The 14,951-nt window shown below is 39.5% G+C and overlaps 1 protein-coding gene across 1 annotated transcript in view; it reads left to right on the top strand.

Moving 5' to 3' along the window:
- Positions 1-12,028, top strand: part of ttn.2 (titin, tandem duplicate 2) — a 173,622-nt gene extending 161,594 nt beyond the window's left edge. Inside the window, exons 193-205 of the mRNA XM_066641306.1 lie at positions 595-885; positions 976-1,275; positions 1,352-1,654; positions 1,744-2,046; positions 2,134-2,718; positions 2,818-3,123; positions 3,229-3,528; positions 3,617-4,192; positions 4,292-4,597; positions 4,723-5,316; positions 5,481-11,132; positions 11,238-11,531; positions 11,644-12,028. Coding sequence (XP_066497403.1) covers positions 595-885; positions 976-1,275; positions 1,352-1,654; positions 1,744-2,046; positions 2,134-2,718; positions 2,818-3,123; positions 3,229-3,528; positions 3,617-4,192; positions 4,292-4,597; positions 4,723-5,316; positions 5,481-11,132; positions 11,238-11,531; positions 11,644-11,942 — 10,109 coding nt within the window. The 3' untranslated portion in view covers positions 11,943-12,028. The remainder of the gene's footprint in view (positions 1-594; positions 886-975; positions 1,276-1,351; positions 1,655-1,743; positions 2,047-2,133; positions 2,719-2,817; positions 3,124-3,228; positions 3,529-3,616; positions 4,193-4,291; positions 4,598-4,722; positions 5,317-5,480; positions 11,133-11,237; positions 11,532-11,643) is intronic.
- Positions 12,029-14,951: the final 2,923 nt, after the last annotated feature.

The raw sequence follows: 14,951 nt of genomic DNA, 5'->3' as shown, positions 1-14,951 counted from the left end.
GCAAATAAATATACAATCAACCCTTTACATTCACAGGAGGTTATGGTTGCAGGCCCCCTGAAAAGAAAGCTCTTTTCCAGTCTCTTGTGAATGCTAGAAGCATTATCATTTAATATTACAATAATTTCAGTTGATATTTAAAAACATTGCAATTTAAAGATACAAAAATTTGCAAGAAATATGAGACTGACAAATGACAAACAAATAACATGAGGCTGTACAGAGACAAAGTGTGTGGCATCCTCACAGTGCATAATCAGTTCTTTAGCAAACAAACATCTTATAAAATGAAACTTTTTATTATAATTTGCACATATCTTTATGGTATTAAGGACAGAGTAATTTATTAATACATATGTTTTGAGTTTAAGACTTAATAATTTTTTTTTTACTTTTTTAGCATATGCATATTATCATGTCTTCCTCAGTAGACATCTCCAAAAAAAGTTATATTTATTTATTGAATTGATATGGAAAACTCCAAATAATAATCAGATTTTATGAAATTAAATCTGCGAATATTGAGGGCTGACTGTACATTGTTGATTGTAAAACACACATTATTATTTATATATATCACTGTTCTTTCTACAGATAAACCAAAGATTGACCTACTTGGCATTCCTCAAAAGATTGTCAATATTCCTGCGGGCAAGCCAATTGTGCTCAACATTCCAATTAAAGGAAGACCTGCACCAACTTGTTCATGGTTCTTTGGTGGTGTTAAAATGAAGGACACGCTTGACCGTATCAAGATTGAAACAACTGCCAAATACACTAAACTGACAGTTCGCGAAACCACAATCGAGGACACCGGAGACTATACTCTTGAAGTAAAGAATGTGGCTGGAACATCTACGGAAATCATTAAAGTTATTATTCTTGGTGAGAAACATTTTTAATAGTACAATTTATGTACATCAGTAATAAAAGATTCAGGTATAATTAAAATTGAACAATTTCATTTCCTTTTAGATAAACCTGGTGTGCCTGTTGGACCTATGAGAATTGAAGAAGTCGATGCGATGTCTGTTACATGTAGCTGGGAACCACCAGAGAGGGATGGAGGTGCCAATATCAGTGGCTATGTTGTTGAGCAGCGTGATGCTCATCGCCCTGGATGGCTGCCTATCTCTGAGTCTGTCACAAGGACAACATTCAAATTTACTAGACTTACTGAAGGAACAGAATATGTGTTCCGTGTAGCCGCAACAAATCGATTTGGCATTGGTGCATTCCTTCAGTCTGAAGTTGTGGAGTGCAAGAGTGCTAAGAGTAAGTTCTTAACATGATCATGTATATATTTTTAATATAATGGAGAATAAAGAATAATCTTCCTGTTTGTTTACAGCTGTTCCTGATGCACCAAGCATACCAGAAATATTAGATGTGTCTCATGATGGCATGACGCTAACTTGGAGGCCACCAGAAGTTGATGGTGGCTCTTCAGTGGCAGGCTACATTATTGAGCGTAAAGAAGCTGGATCTGACAGATGGGTGCGCATTAATAAGAATCCTGTGACAATGACAAGATACAGATCTACAGGACTTATTGAAGGCCTTGAATATGAATACAGAGTGACAGCTATCAATTCTAGAGGTGCTGGCAAACCAAGTGAAAATTCCAAACCTATGATTGCAATGGATCCCATTGGTATGTACAAAAATAATGTTTCACTGTTGCAGCATTAAACTTTTTCAAGAAAATAAATTTTTTTGAACATCATCTATTTTGTTCAACAGAGCCTCCTGGCATACCCATAAATCCTAGAGTCACAGATACCACCAGGACATCTGTATCACTGGCATGGTCTCCACCAGAAGAAGTGGGAGGGGCTGTGGTTACTGGTTACTTGATTGAAATGCAGAAGGTTGACCAGGTTGAATGGACCAAATGCAACACAACACCTATTAAGCTTTGTGAATACACTTTGACACATATGCCACAAGGTGCAGAGTATAGATTCCGTGTGATGGCATGCAATGCTGGTGGACCTGGAGAACCAGCTGAGGTTCCAGGAGTCGTCAAAGTCATTGAAATGCTTGGTAAGAACATATGTTAGGTTTGGTGCTGATTAAAAATATATACTTTGCAGTACCCAAGTATTCTAACATAATACTTTACTCTTTCAGCATATCCTGATTATGAATTGGATAAGAAGTACCAAGAAGGCTATATTGTTAGACAAGGTGGAGTCATAAGACTGTCTGTACCAATTAAGGGAAAACCATTGCCAGTCTGTAAGTGGACAAAGGAAGGTCGGGATATTTCTCACAGAGCTATGATTGCCACTGGTGAGGAACGAACAGAGCTGGTGATCAAGGAAGCCCACAGAGATGACACTGGCACATACGATCTTCTGTTGGAGAATAAATGTGGAAGGAAAGCTGTATACATCAAAGTTAAAGTTATTGGGCGCCCAGATCCACCTGAAGGACCATTGGAGTTTGATGATATTCAAGCTCGTTCTGTAAGGGTGAGCTGGAGACCACCTTCAGAAGATGGTGGCTCTGACATCCTTGGTTACATTGTGGAGAGACGTGAGGTACCAAAGGCAGCCTGGTACACTGTTGACTCTCGTGTGGTTGACACGTCACTGGTGGTCAAGGGATTGAAGGAAAACGTCGAGTACCACTTCCGAGTTTCAGCAGAGAACCAGTTTGGAATAAGTAGAGCTCTCAAATCCGATGAGTCTGTCATACCCAAGACTGCTCTTTGTAAGTATTTCTACATTTCAATGACCTTTAACTAATAACTTCCTTTATCAGAGTTCAGAACTAAAAGACAGCTGTTGTTTTTTGGCACTTTGCAAAAAGGTCCACCAGAGCCTCCAAGCTTCCCTCCAGAAATTATGGATATCACAAAGTCTACCATTGGCCTATCTTGGTCAAGGCCAAAGGATGATGGAGGTTCTCGTGTGACTGGATACTATGTTGAGAGAAGAGAGACCTCCACTGAGAAATGGGTTCGTCACAACAAGACTCACATCACTACAACAATGTATACCCTCACGGGTCTCATCCCTGATGCGGAGTATCAGTTCCGTGTGATTGCTCAAAATGACATAGGTCAAAGTGAGCCTGGACCTGTATCTGAAGCAGTTGTATGCAAGGATCCATTTGGTGAGTAATATGTGTTTGATCTTTAAAATCTGTTTATTTAAATGTATTTATATATAGTCCTAACAAGTCTACATTCTTACATAATATATTTTCTCATTTTAACAGATAAACCAAGTCAACCAGGAGAGATTGACATCATCTCCATTACAAAGGATTGCATCACCATTCACTGGTTGCGCCCTGAAACTGATGGTGGCAAAGAAATTCTTGGATATTGGATAGAGTTCAGGCAAGCAGGTGAAAGTGCCTGGAAGAAATGCAACAAGGAGCGTTCAAAGGACAGGCAGTTCACTATGGGTGGTCTCATGGAGGCAACTGAATATGAGTTTAGAGTGTTTGCTGAAAATGAAACTGGACTTAGCAGACCCCGTAGAACTGCAATGGGCATCAAAACCAAACTTAGTGGTATGTTGATGAGATATTTAATTTGATAGTGGATTAATTATGCAAATATATAATGTGGTCATGCACTGACTTTTTGTATCTTTTACAGTTGGAGAGGCTCCATGTCTGAAGGAAGAGATGAAAGATACTATCACCAAACTTGGAGAATCTGGATCTTTGATGTGTCAAATTATTGGAAGGCCTCTTCCTGAAATAAAGTGGTACAGATATGGCAAGGAATTGATCCAGAGTCGTAAATACAAGATGAGCTCAGATGGCCGAAACCACTCCCTAACAGTTTTGACTGATGAACAGGAAGATGAAGGTCTATATATTTGCAGAGCCATTAATGAGGCCGGTGAGATTGAAACCAGTGGCAAGCTCTTTTTGCACGCTGCACCCCATTTCCATCCTGGCTTCCCACTAAAGGAGAAATACTATGCAGGATGTGGAACAAGTCTGCGACTTCATGTTGTCTATATTGGACGTCCTATTCCTCAAATCATGTGGTTCTATGGCAAGAAACCTCTCAATCCATCAGAGAATGTTATTATTGAGAATACTGAGAGTTATACTCATCTGGTTGTCAGAAATGTGCAGCGCAAGACAAATGCTGGCAAGTACAAAGTACAGATGAGCAACAGATTTGGTTCAGTTGAGACAGTCCTTCGTGTTGAAATCCAAGGTATGTTTCTAATAAATTAAACTGAAAGATTTACAACAAAATTGAGGACCATGGAAATATAAGGTGTTTTAATGCTAAATGCCATTATTCTCATTCCAGATAAACCTTTGATTCCTGAAGGACCAATTGTAGTTGAAGCTCTCTTGAAGAACTCTGTAATCATAAGCTGGAAACCACCTAAGGATGATGGTGGATCAATGATCACCAACTACATTGTAGAAAAACGGGAAGCAAAGGAAGGAGAACATTGGAATCTTGTGTCATCATCTATCTCCGGAAACACCTGTCGTATTACAAATCTAATTGAGAGTGCTGGATATTACTTCCGTGTTTCTGCACAGAATCAATACGGCATTAGTGAGTCCTTGGAAATTCCAGCTGTGCTAATTATCAAGAGTCCATATGGTAAATGGCATATAATACTGGCAATTTCAATTGCATATGTTGGTGTGAAGCATGAAAATCAAGAAACAAAAACAATGAAATGCATTTAATGTCTAACGCTATATTGATTTTTTTATGTTTTGCAGAAAAACCTGGAATACCTCAACAGCCAATTGCAACTTCCATCACAAATGATTCTTGTGTTCTTACATGGAAACCACCATCCAGTGATGGAGGAGCTAAGATTAAGAATTACTATATTGAAAAGAGAGAGAAGAAACAGAACAAATGGATTGCTGTTACAACTGAGGAAATTCATGAGACACATTATACAGTTAAAGGCTTGATTGAAGGCTTTGAATATGAATTCCGTGTCAAATGTGAGAACATTGGTGGTGAGAGTGACTGGAGTGAAATTTCAGAACCAGTCGTTCCAAAGTCAGACACAGCACCTCGTCCTCCATCCTTTAAAGAGGAACTGAGGGATATGTGTGTCAAATATAGAGCCAATGCAACATTTGTCACCAAGGTTATTGGTCACCCTAAGCCAACAGTTAAATGGTATAAGAGTGGCAAAGAAATTTTACCAGATGGAGAGAAAATCAAGATACAGGAATTCAAAGGAGGCTACCATCAACTTGCTATCAGTAATGCTGATGAAGGTGACGTAGCTGTTTACCAAATAAGAGCCACTAATCCACAAGGCTCAATCTCTACAACTGTAACCCTGGATGTTGAAGGTGTGTTTGCTTATATAATTATATATATATATATATATATATATATATATATATATATATATATATATATATATATACACTAATGGTTTAGACATCATATCTGAACATTTATATATTTATATTCCATGTTATTTACAGTTTTACATTTTTCTTTTTTTTCTTAGTTCCTGCCAGAGTTCACTTACCCATACATCTCCAAGGTATGGGAGCTGTCCATGCTGTTCGTGGTGAAGTGGTTACCATTAAGATTCCAATTAGTGGTAAACCTGATCCTGCGATCACATGGCAGAAGGGACAAGAGATACTGAATAATACAGCATACCATCAAGTGATTGTTACAAGATCCTTCACATCCCTTGTATTCCAAAAAGGAGTTCAAAGAAAGGATTCAGGATACTATATAATATGTGCCAAGAACCGATTTGGTGTTGATAAGCAAACAATTGAACTTGATGTTGCTGATGTACCTGAAACACCTAAGGATGTTAAAGTTAGTGACATTGGCAGGGATACCATCACACTCACATGGACTCCTCCAAATGATGGTGGAAGCGAAATCATCAGTTACATTGTTGAGAAGTGTCCAGCTTCTGGTGATAGATGGATCCGTGTTGCACAGACATCAGAGCCACAATATACAGTTATGAGTGTATTTGGAAAGACAAAATACCAGTTCCGTGTTATTGCTGAAAACAGATTTGGTCTCAGTGAGCCCTCTGTACCAACTGAACATGTGACACCGCGAGAAGATAAATATGCCATCAGAAACTATGATGAAGAAGTCGATGAAGCAAGAGAGGTTACAAAGGAAGAAGCACCTCATTCTAAAGTGAAGAATGTTCCTGCTCTTTACAAAATCTCTGAGGAGCTTGCACGATGTGGACACTTTGGAATTGTTCATCGCTGCGTTGAAATTAGCTCCAAGAAGACATTTATGGCGAAGATCGTTAAGGTGAAAGGTGCTGACAGAGAGCTAGTTGCAAGAGAGATTGAGACGCTCAATATTGCAAGACACAAGAACTTGTTGTATCTACATGAGTCCTTTGATAGCTTGGAGGAATATGTTTTGATCTATGAATTCATATCTGGCATGGACATTTTTGAGCGTCTTGGAACAAATTTTGACCTCACTGAACAAGAAATTGTCCTGTACATGAGGCAAGTTTGTCAGGCCCTGAAGTTCTTACATGGCCTCAACTATGGTCATTTTGATATAAGACCTGATAACATTGTCTATGCCACAAGAAAGAGCAGCACAATCAAGATAATTGAAATGGGACAAGCGAGACTCTTGACACCTGGTGAAAATATCAGAATTCAGTTTACTGCCCCAGAGTACTGTGCACCAGAGATCCATAGCAGTGATTTTATTACCACTGCTACTGACATGTGGTCAGTTGGTGTACTTGCTTATGTGCTCCTTAGTGGCCTCAATCCATTTGCTGCTGAATCAAAACAGAAAACGATTGAACATATCTCCAATGCCGAATATGTATTTGACAGCGAGGCTTTCAAAGAGATAAGTATTGAGGCCATGGACTTTATTGACAGGCTGATAATAAAAGAGCGTAAACACCGTATGACTGCATCTGAGGCTCTGGAACATCCTTGGCTGAAGATGAAGATAGAACACATTAGCTCTAAAGTAATAAAGACCTTGAGACACAGGCGTTACTACCAGTCACTAGCCAAGAAAGAGTGGAGCACTGTTATATCTGCAGCTCGTGTTGCTTATGGCGGCGGATATAGAAACCAGAGAAATGTTGCATTTGGCAGAGTGAAAGTTGGACATCCAGAACAAGGGCTGAGAGCAGGTCCAGTCATGCATGGCTCTGCTGAAGAAGGTGGCCATGTTCGCTTTGTATGTTACCTTCAAAACTATGACAGAAACACAGAGGTAACCTGGTACTTTGGCTCTCGTAAATTGTCAGCAAGCCACAAGTATGAAATTAACTATGCCAATGGAATTGCAAGCATGTATGTGAAAGACATTGAGGAGTGCGATGATGGAATCTACAGATGCAAAGTTGTCTCTGAAGACAGAGAAGAAAATGCCTACGCAGAGCTGTTTGTTGAGAGTGTGAGGTCTCATCGTGAATACTACATTGGACGTACCCTCAAAAAACCCAAACGTAGAATTGACAAAACAAAACTCCTGCAAAGGCCACCTGAATTTACTCTGCCACTATATAACCGTACAGCTTATATTGGTGAAGATGTACGCTTTGGTGTAACAATAACTGTCCATCCAGAGCCACAAGTAACTTGGCTAAAAGCAGGACACAGAATTAAACCTGATCCCAAGAAGTACACTTTTACAACAGACAAGGGTCTTTATCAGCTAATGATTCACAGTGTTGAACTTGAAGATGATGGTGAATACACTGTGGTAGCCAACAACAAGTTTGGTGAAGACAGCTGCAAGGCACGCCTAACAGTAACACATCACACTGTTGTTGAAGACACAATGAGACCAATGTTCAAACGTCTCCTTGCAAATATTGATTGTGTGGAGGGACAAAGTGTCCACTTTGATTTGAGAGTGTCAGGAATTCCACCACCATCCCTGAAATGGGAGAAAGATGGAAAGCCTCTTGAGTTTAGACCTAAAGTTGAAGTTGTTCAAGAAGAAACAGACCGTTATGTTCTCCATATAAGAGAAACACTCACTGAAGATTCAGGTACTTACAGGGTCACTGCCACAAACTCAGCTGGCTCCACAAGTTGTCAAGCCACACTCAAGGTTGAACGTCTAACTTACATAAGAAGGGAATTCAAGAGTGAGGAAGACAAGCAGAAATATGTGCAAAATCAAATCGAAAAGACACTGAAAATGGCACAAGAGTTCTCAAAAGCAGAGGTGATTGCACTCAATCCTGTGGCACAGGAAGCACTGAAGGAAGCTGCTGAACTGTACAAACCTGCAGTAAGCACTAAGAATGTGCAGGGTGAGTTTGATATCTCTGAGAAAGAAGATGAAGAAATCAAGAAAATTAAAGAGGAGAGCAGGAAGTTTAGAATGCCTTATGAAATTCCAGAGGCCAGAGTACATGATGCAACTGTTCTTGAAGAAGACAAGGGCATTAAACACTTTGTGCCATTATCTGATATGAAGTGGTATAAGAAACTGCGTGACCTGTATGAGATCCCTGAACGCATGGAGAGGATTGTGCAAAAGAGACAGAAACGCATCCGTCTTTCAAGATGGGAGCAGTTCTATGTCGTGCCTCTCCCTAGAATTACTGATCAGTTCAGACCAAGGTGGCGTATTCCAAAACTTACATTAGATGATCTGGAAACTGTAAGACCAGCAAGGCGCTCAGTATCTCCTGAATCAGTAGTTTCTTTCAAACAAAGAAGACGTTCCCTTGGCGATCTTTCAGATGAAGAAGTAGAGGACTACCTGACAAAGAGACGAACTGAGGAAGAGAGGCAAGAGCTTGAGGAAGAACTTGAGCTTGGCTTCTCTGCCTCCCCTCCAAGTGGTAGCCCTGTTCGATTTGAACTGTCTGCTCTGCGCCATCCGTCACCTAGGTTTGTCCACAAAGCCGAAGTTAAACATATGGAAGAAACAATGCATGTAGAGAAACCTCGTGGTTCTCCACCTCCCATTTCTCATTTTATGAGAAGGAGGAGATCTCTTTCTCCAACTTATATAGAATTGATGCGCCCTGTCTCTGAATTGATCAGACCACCTCGTAAACATGTGGCAGTGGAGGCTGAAGTAGAGATTGTTGAGAGAAGGTCTCCCACTCCAGAAAGGACACGTCCACGCTCTCCTAGTCCTGTGTCTCCTGAGAGAAGATCATCAAGGTCCTCCTCAAGATTTGAAAGATCTGCAAGGTTTGACATCATGTCTCGATATGAATCAAGAAAAGCTGCTCTGAAATCTGAACGCAAGTATCAGGTTGTAACACAGCAGCCTTTCAGTCTTGACCATGCCCCACGCATCACAGTTAGAATGCGTTCACATCGTGTACCATGTGGTCAGGACACTAAGTTCACACTGAATGTGCAGTCAAAGCCTGAAGCTGAAATACAGTGGTTCCATAATGGACAACCCATTCAAGAAAGCAACAAATATCACTTTACCAACATGAGCGGTGTCCTGACTCTTCATATTACTGAATGCCATGCAGAAGATAGTGGCACATACCGTGCTGTCTGCACAAATACAAAGGGAGAAACATCCGATTATGGAACTCTTGATGTTTCAGGTGGAGCATTTTCTACATATTCTTCAAGACGCAGAGATGATGAAGTTCCAGCAGCATTTGTACCTGAAATTACAAAGACTGATTATTACCATACAACATCAATCAGGGCCTCTTCTGCCTCAAGGACACACCTAGAAATCAAAGAATCCAAGACAAAATTTACTGAGAAGCATGAAGTTTCTGCTTTTGAAAGATATGAGTCTGAAAGGCTTGCATCTTCACCTATCAGACATTCATCTGCTGAGTATCTGTCATCAACTACATATTCATCCTCAGAAAGGTATGCATCATCAGAATCTAAAACAAAAACTGTTGAGTCAACAGCAGAGGTAACTGTAAAGAAAGTCAAATCCACTGTGTCAGCCAAAATACTCACCAAACCAAAATCTCTAGCTGTATCTGTGGGTGAGTCAGTAAGATTTTCCTGCGATATTGATGGTGAGCCAGCACCCAGTGTCACATGGATGCACGAAGGACATTCTGTTGTCACTTCATATCGCGTACATGTGTCAACAACACAGTACAAATCTACATTTGAAATATCTTCAGTGGAGTATTCTGATGAAGGTAACTACTCTGTAGTGGTGGAAAATTCAGAGGGAAGGCAAGAGGCTAAGTTCACTTTGACCATTCACAAACCAGCACCCAAAGAGGAGGTTGTTACACCAACCCCACATGTTAAATCTCCTGAACCAGCAGTGAAATCTCCTGAACCATCTGTGGCAACAGCACCTTCTGTGAAATCACCAGAACCTGCAGTAAAATCTCCAGTCACATCTCCGGTGCCATCAGTTAAGTCACCAGAACCGACTGGTATCAAGTCCCCTGAACCTCAGATAAAATCACCTGAGGGTGTTAAATCCCCACTAAGAGTCAAGTCACCTGAGCCAGGTGTAAAGACACCAACACCAGTCAAGTCTCCAGAACCAGTTACTTCCCCTCTAAGAGTTAAATCCCCCACAGGCCTGAAGTCTCCTGAACCTATAGCATCTCCTCCAAGAGTGAGATCTCCACCTCTAGTCAAGTCTCCTGAACCAATGACTTCACCTCAGAGAGTTAAATCTCCAACAGGCCTGAAATCTCCAGAGCCAGCCACTTCTCCGCTGAAGGTTAAATCACCAACAGGCATGAAGTCACCTGAGCCACTTACCTCTCCTCAGAGGGTAAAATCTCCACCAACAGCCAAATCTCCTGAGCCAATAATGTCACCTAAAAGGGTTAAATCCCCACTAACAGTGAAATCACCAACACCTTCAAAGGAGGCACCTCCAAAAATTATCCGGCAACTCAGAGCTGAGGCATCTGAAGACAAGGTAAAGATGATCTGTGTTGCTGAGAGCTCTGTGAGGGAGGTTGTATGGTACAAAGACAATAGGAAACTGAGCCAAAGTAGCCACTATCAGTTGCAAACCTCAGCTGATGGCTCTTGCTGCCTCTATATCTCTAATGTGTCTGAGAGCGATCAAGGTGAATATTCTTGTGAGATGATTGGAGAGAGTGGAGCAATCTCAAGGACATCTTTTTCATTTGTTGGTCAAGTGTTCCAATCCATCTACGCAAAACTTTCAACTTTTGTGTCTTCACGTATGGCTATTAAAGGTACATTACCAAAAAAAAACATATTATCTTAACATTCTTGACAGTCCCATATACCTTGACAACCACCATTACACACACTAATGACATGTTTTCCCCATCTTGCAGAGTCAGTATCCTCCAAGATCCATGAAGGTGCTGAGATGTTTAGGGCAGAGGGTGCTGCTGTCAGCAGCATGCACGAAAGCTTCTCCTCAAAATCTATTCAGATGGAGAGCACAATGCAAGAGACCTCCTTCAGCAGTTCTTCCATGGCTGAAATGAAATTTGAAACAATGTCTATGTCTAGCATGTCCTCCATGACCTCTGAATCAGTGTATGCTGTGAGCTCAAGCAGTGTAATGTCGAGTCACTCACATGCTGAGGGATCTTCACTAAGAGCTGCTTTACATAGCGGTCAAGGTGAGTCAGTGTCTTCTGTAAGATGTTCCAGATATTAGCATTTCTATGAGTATTTACAATATATTTTATACTTTTGAATGTATATGTTTCTGAATGCATTTCTGCTTCAAAGAATCACCACCAAGAATCGAAGCCCTTCCTGAAGATATAAGTATTGAAACTGGAAAGGTCTTGACTGTGGCCTGTGCGTTCTCTGGAGAGCCTTCACCTCACATCGAATGGTCCCATGGTGGTAAGATTCTTCCAACTGCTGAACAGAGTGGAAGGTTCCACATTGAGACCACAGAGGACTTGACCACACTCATCATCACTGGTGTAAAACAAAGTGATGCTGGGGTATACACCCTCAAACTTTCCAACGAGCATGGATCTGACACAGCGTCTGTCACCATCAGCATTCGGTCGCTGTAAAAAGAATAATGATAAAATCTATCCCCATTTTCTCACTAAGTGCCTTTTTATGTATTGAATGAACACATAAGATAATATTTACTTGATAAATGCCTGGATACCTGTTCCTGTAAATATATCTATTTTTATACCAAACTTGACATTAATTTATGCCAAACTAGACTAAAGTCTAAAGTTGTTATAAAATGTGCCATATTGGATAATTATGACTAGGATTTTTGATCCATTTTTCTGTGACATGTACATAATGTATATAGCCGAATTTAACGGTTATGGGAAATGTATTAATTTTATTTATGACAATTTAAACTGAAACAAATGGAACTAAATGTTTAACAGGAGAAAGTTTCTCATGGAACGAATACCCTGTTAAACCTGAAACTAAACTCTGTGCCTCAACAATAAGTTGAAGTCTTAAGATTGCCTCAACAGGTAGAGAGGCTCCCTGTTGAAGTTTAACAAGATCTGAGAGACAAAGTTATATACTGTATGTCTACACATGCAGTGATATTACTGTACTCATATGAATTTGTAACTTGACCATAAGACCTTGAATGCTGTTTGCATTTTACCCTCATGTAAGCAGCATGACTAGGCCTTGTGTTCAGACTATGAATATGTCATACCACCATTTTAATGACAAGCTCAAAGTGTGAGCGGCCTGCACTTAATGAGCTAAAATGTTAAATGTGCTCTGTTTCTGGCAGGGGACTATTTGAATGCACTTTCGGAAATAACATCACCTGGCCAATATGGAAAGTCTATCATTTACTTCCTTACAGAAACAGAGCTTTCTCTTGGAGGATTGCTTTTTTTTTGTGTTGTGTGTTTGTGTGTTAGCTTTAGAACTCACCTTGACAGTGGTTGGGCAAACATCAAGAAAGTGTACCACAGCAACAACATCTGCTGTGTAAAGAAACCAATCAATACATTAACTTTATGCCCTATATTTTGGTTTGATTATATTTAGAATTGTAGTATTATTTATAACTGCAACCTCCTTGAGTATTATAACTGATTCAATAAAGCATGATTTCAGCACTACGGTTTGTGTTTGTGTTCTCAGTGTGTCTCTCATACAGACATATCCATGTTAGACTGACACTGTCACACCAGACTTATATCATATGGTTTAATGCTCAGACAGCTGAAAGTTTACCTGATACATTTATATATGCATTTCCATTATTGTGTAAATGATAGACAGGAGGTGGACCCATAAATCATTGTGATATTTAGGTACATACTATACTTCAGAGAAAGGTCCAATTTATTGTTAATTTATACATCACTTAATTCACTGATCTTCTGTAACAACTTTATCCCGACCAGAGTCACAGCGGGTGAATATTTTTACACACTGCAGATTTAAAAGTAAAAACAAATATAGCTGCCCAAGATATGTTGCTACATTAATGAACAAGAACAATACATCAGTGGAAAACAGTAGACACAATCAACAAACTTTAAACTAAATTTCATCCACACACCATTTCAAACACTACAAAAAATTCAGGTGAGATTAAGCAAAAATAAATATACGAGCTGTAAGTCTACAGCAGTACTGACTTAGTTGTGTATTATATCATAAAGCAACATTAGGTCATATATTTACCTTAAAATTACACCTCCAATATAATTTGAATGATTCATAACCTGCAATATAGGGCCGCTTTCCTTGCAACTCTGGGCTCAGCACGATAGAAAAGCAACCCCCTCCCCCTTGACTTAAGGACAGTGCTGTAAAAGTGAATTACACTCTGCAAATGTAGGTGGAGGCCGCAAAGGGGCGCAGCAGGTAGGTGTCGCAGTCACACAGCTCCGAGTGACTGTGAGGTGTTTGGTGTATTCTAGTGATGGGAATTTCGGCTCTTTTTGGGGAGCCGGCTCTTTTGGCTCGGCTCTTCATAAAGAGCCAGCTCTTTCGGCTCCTAAATGGCTCTTTGTTTTACCACTTATGTCCATTGGTACAGAACAATATTACCTACATTTTACATGACTATATGGACAAAATATTATTGTTCAACATTAAAAATAATAAAGTGTTGCAATGGCCAATTGTTTTATGGCTGTCTTGTAATAACTCACTGACTGCACTCACACATTCAACTGGATAAATAACTGGATTTTAATTTAAACACCTTAATAAAAAATCACTTGTAAACTGAAATACAGCCAATGGAAATAGCCAAAAGGTAGGTATTACAAAATAGCTTATTAAGTTAAATAATCATCCATTTCTGGGAAATAAAATAAACAAATACAACGCAAAGTGCAAAACAGCAGCATTCAACGGTAGTGATTAAAACAACCACAACTGTCAACAAACATTTAACTGATTTAACATTTTCTTCAACTATTTTTGGAAGGCAGTAGGGTTGCAACTAATGATTATTTTGATAATCGATTAATCTGTCGATTATTTTTTCGTTTAATCGATTATTAATCGGATAAAAAGGAAGACAAGCCAAATTTGGTTTCTTGTCTGTTACGAGCATATTCAGGACACCATCAGTGAGAACAGCTGTTTGCTGTGGTGTGCAGATGTTCTTCAAAACATAGTCAGCAATGCTGGGCTGTTTTTATCTGAGGTGAGAAAGTGTAGATATGAACATACATCTTTTTTAAGTTAATAACTACCGATCTAAAATGCAGACAACAATGCAGGCAAATTGAAATGACATAAATGGATATTGGGCGATGCTGCCATGTGCTGAGAGTAAAATGGAAATTCATCTAACACATATGATCAGATATCGTTACGATATTTAAGATTTTAGAGAAATAATGTTGTAATTGTATAAGGAACACACAACCTACCATTGTTAAAAATTAGCGTTTACATGAAGAATTAACCCAACCGTTACATTAATTTTATATTTATCAATATTTAACACAGTGTATGTAATGTAATATACACTTATAATGTAATATACACTTGGCTGTGATACTCAAACACTAACACGCAATGCCACTCAGAAAAGATCTTGAAAAAGGCTTTAAATATAT

This window comes from Hoplias malabaricus, chromosome 12, assembly GCF_029633855.1.
Source record: "Hoplias malabaricus isolate fHopMal1 chromosome 12, fHopMal1.hap1, whole genome shotgun sequence".
Classification (NCBI taxonomy): domain Eukaryota; kingdom Metazoa; phylum Chordata; class Actinopteri; order Characiformes; family Erythrinidae; genus Hoplias; species Hoplias malabaricus.
This window is presented reverse-complemented; position numbering and strand designations above follow the sequence as displayed.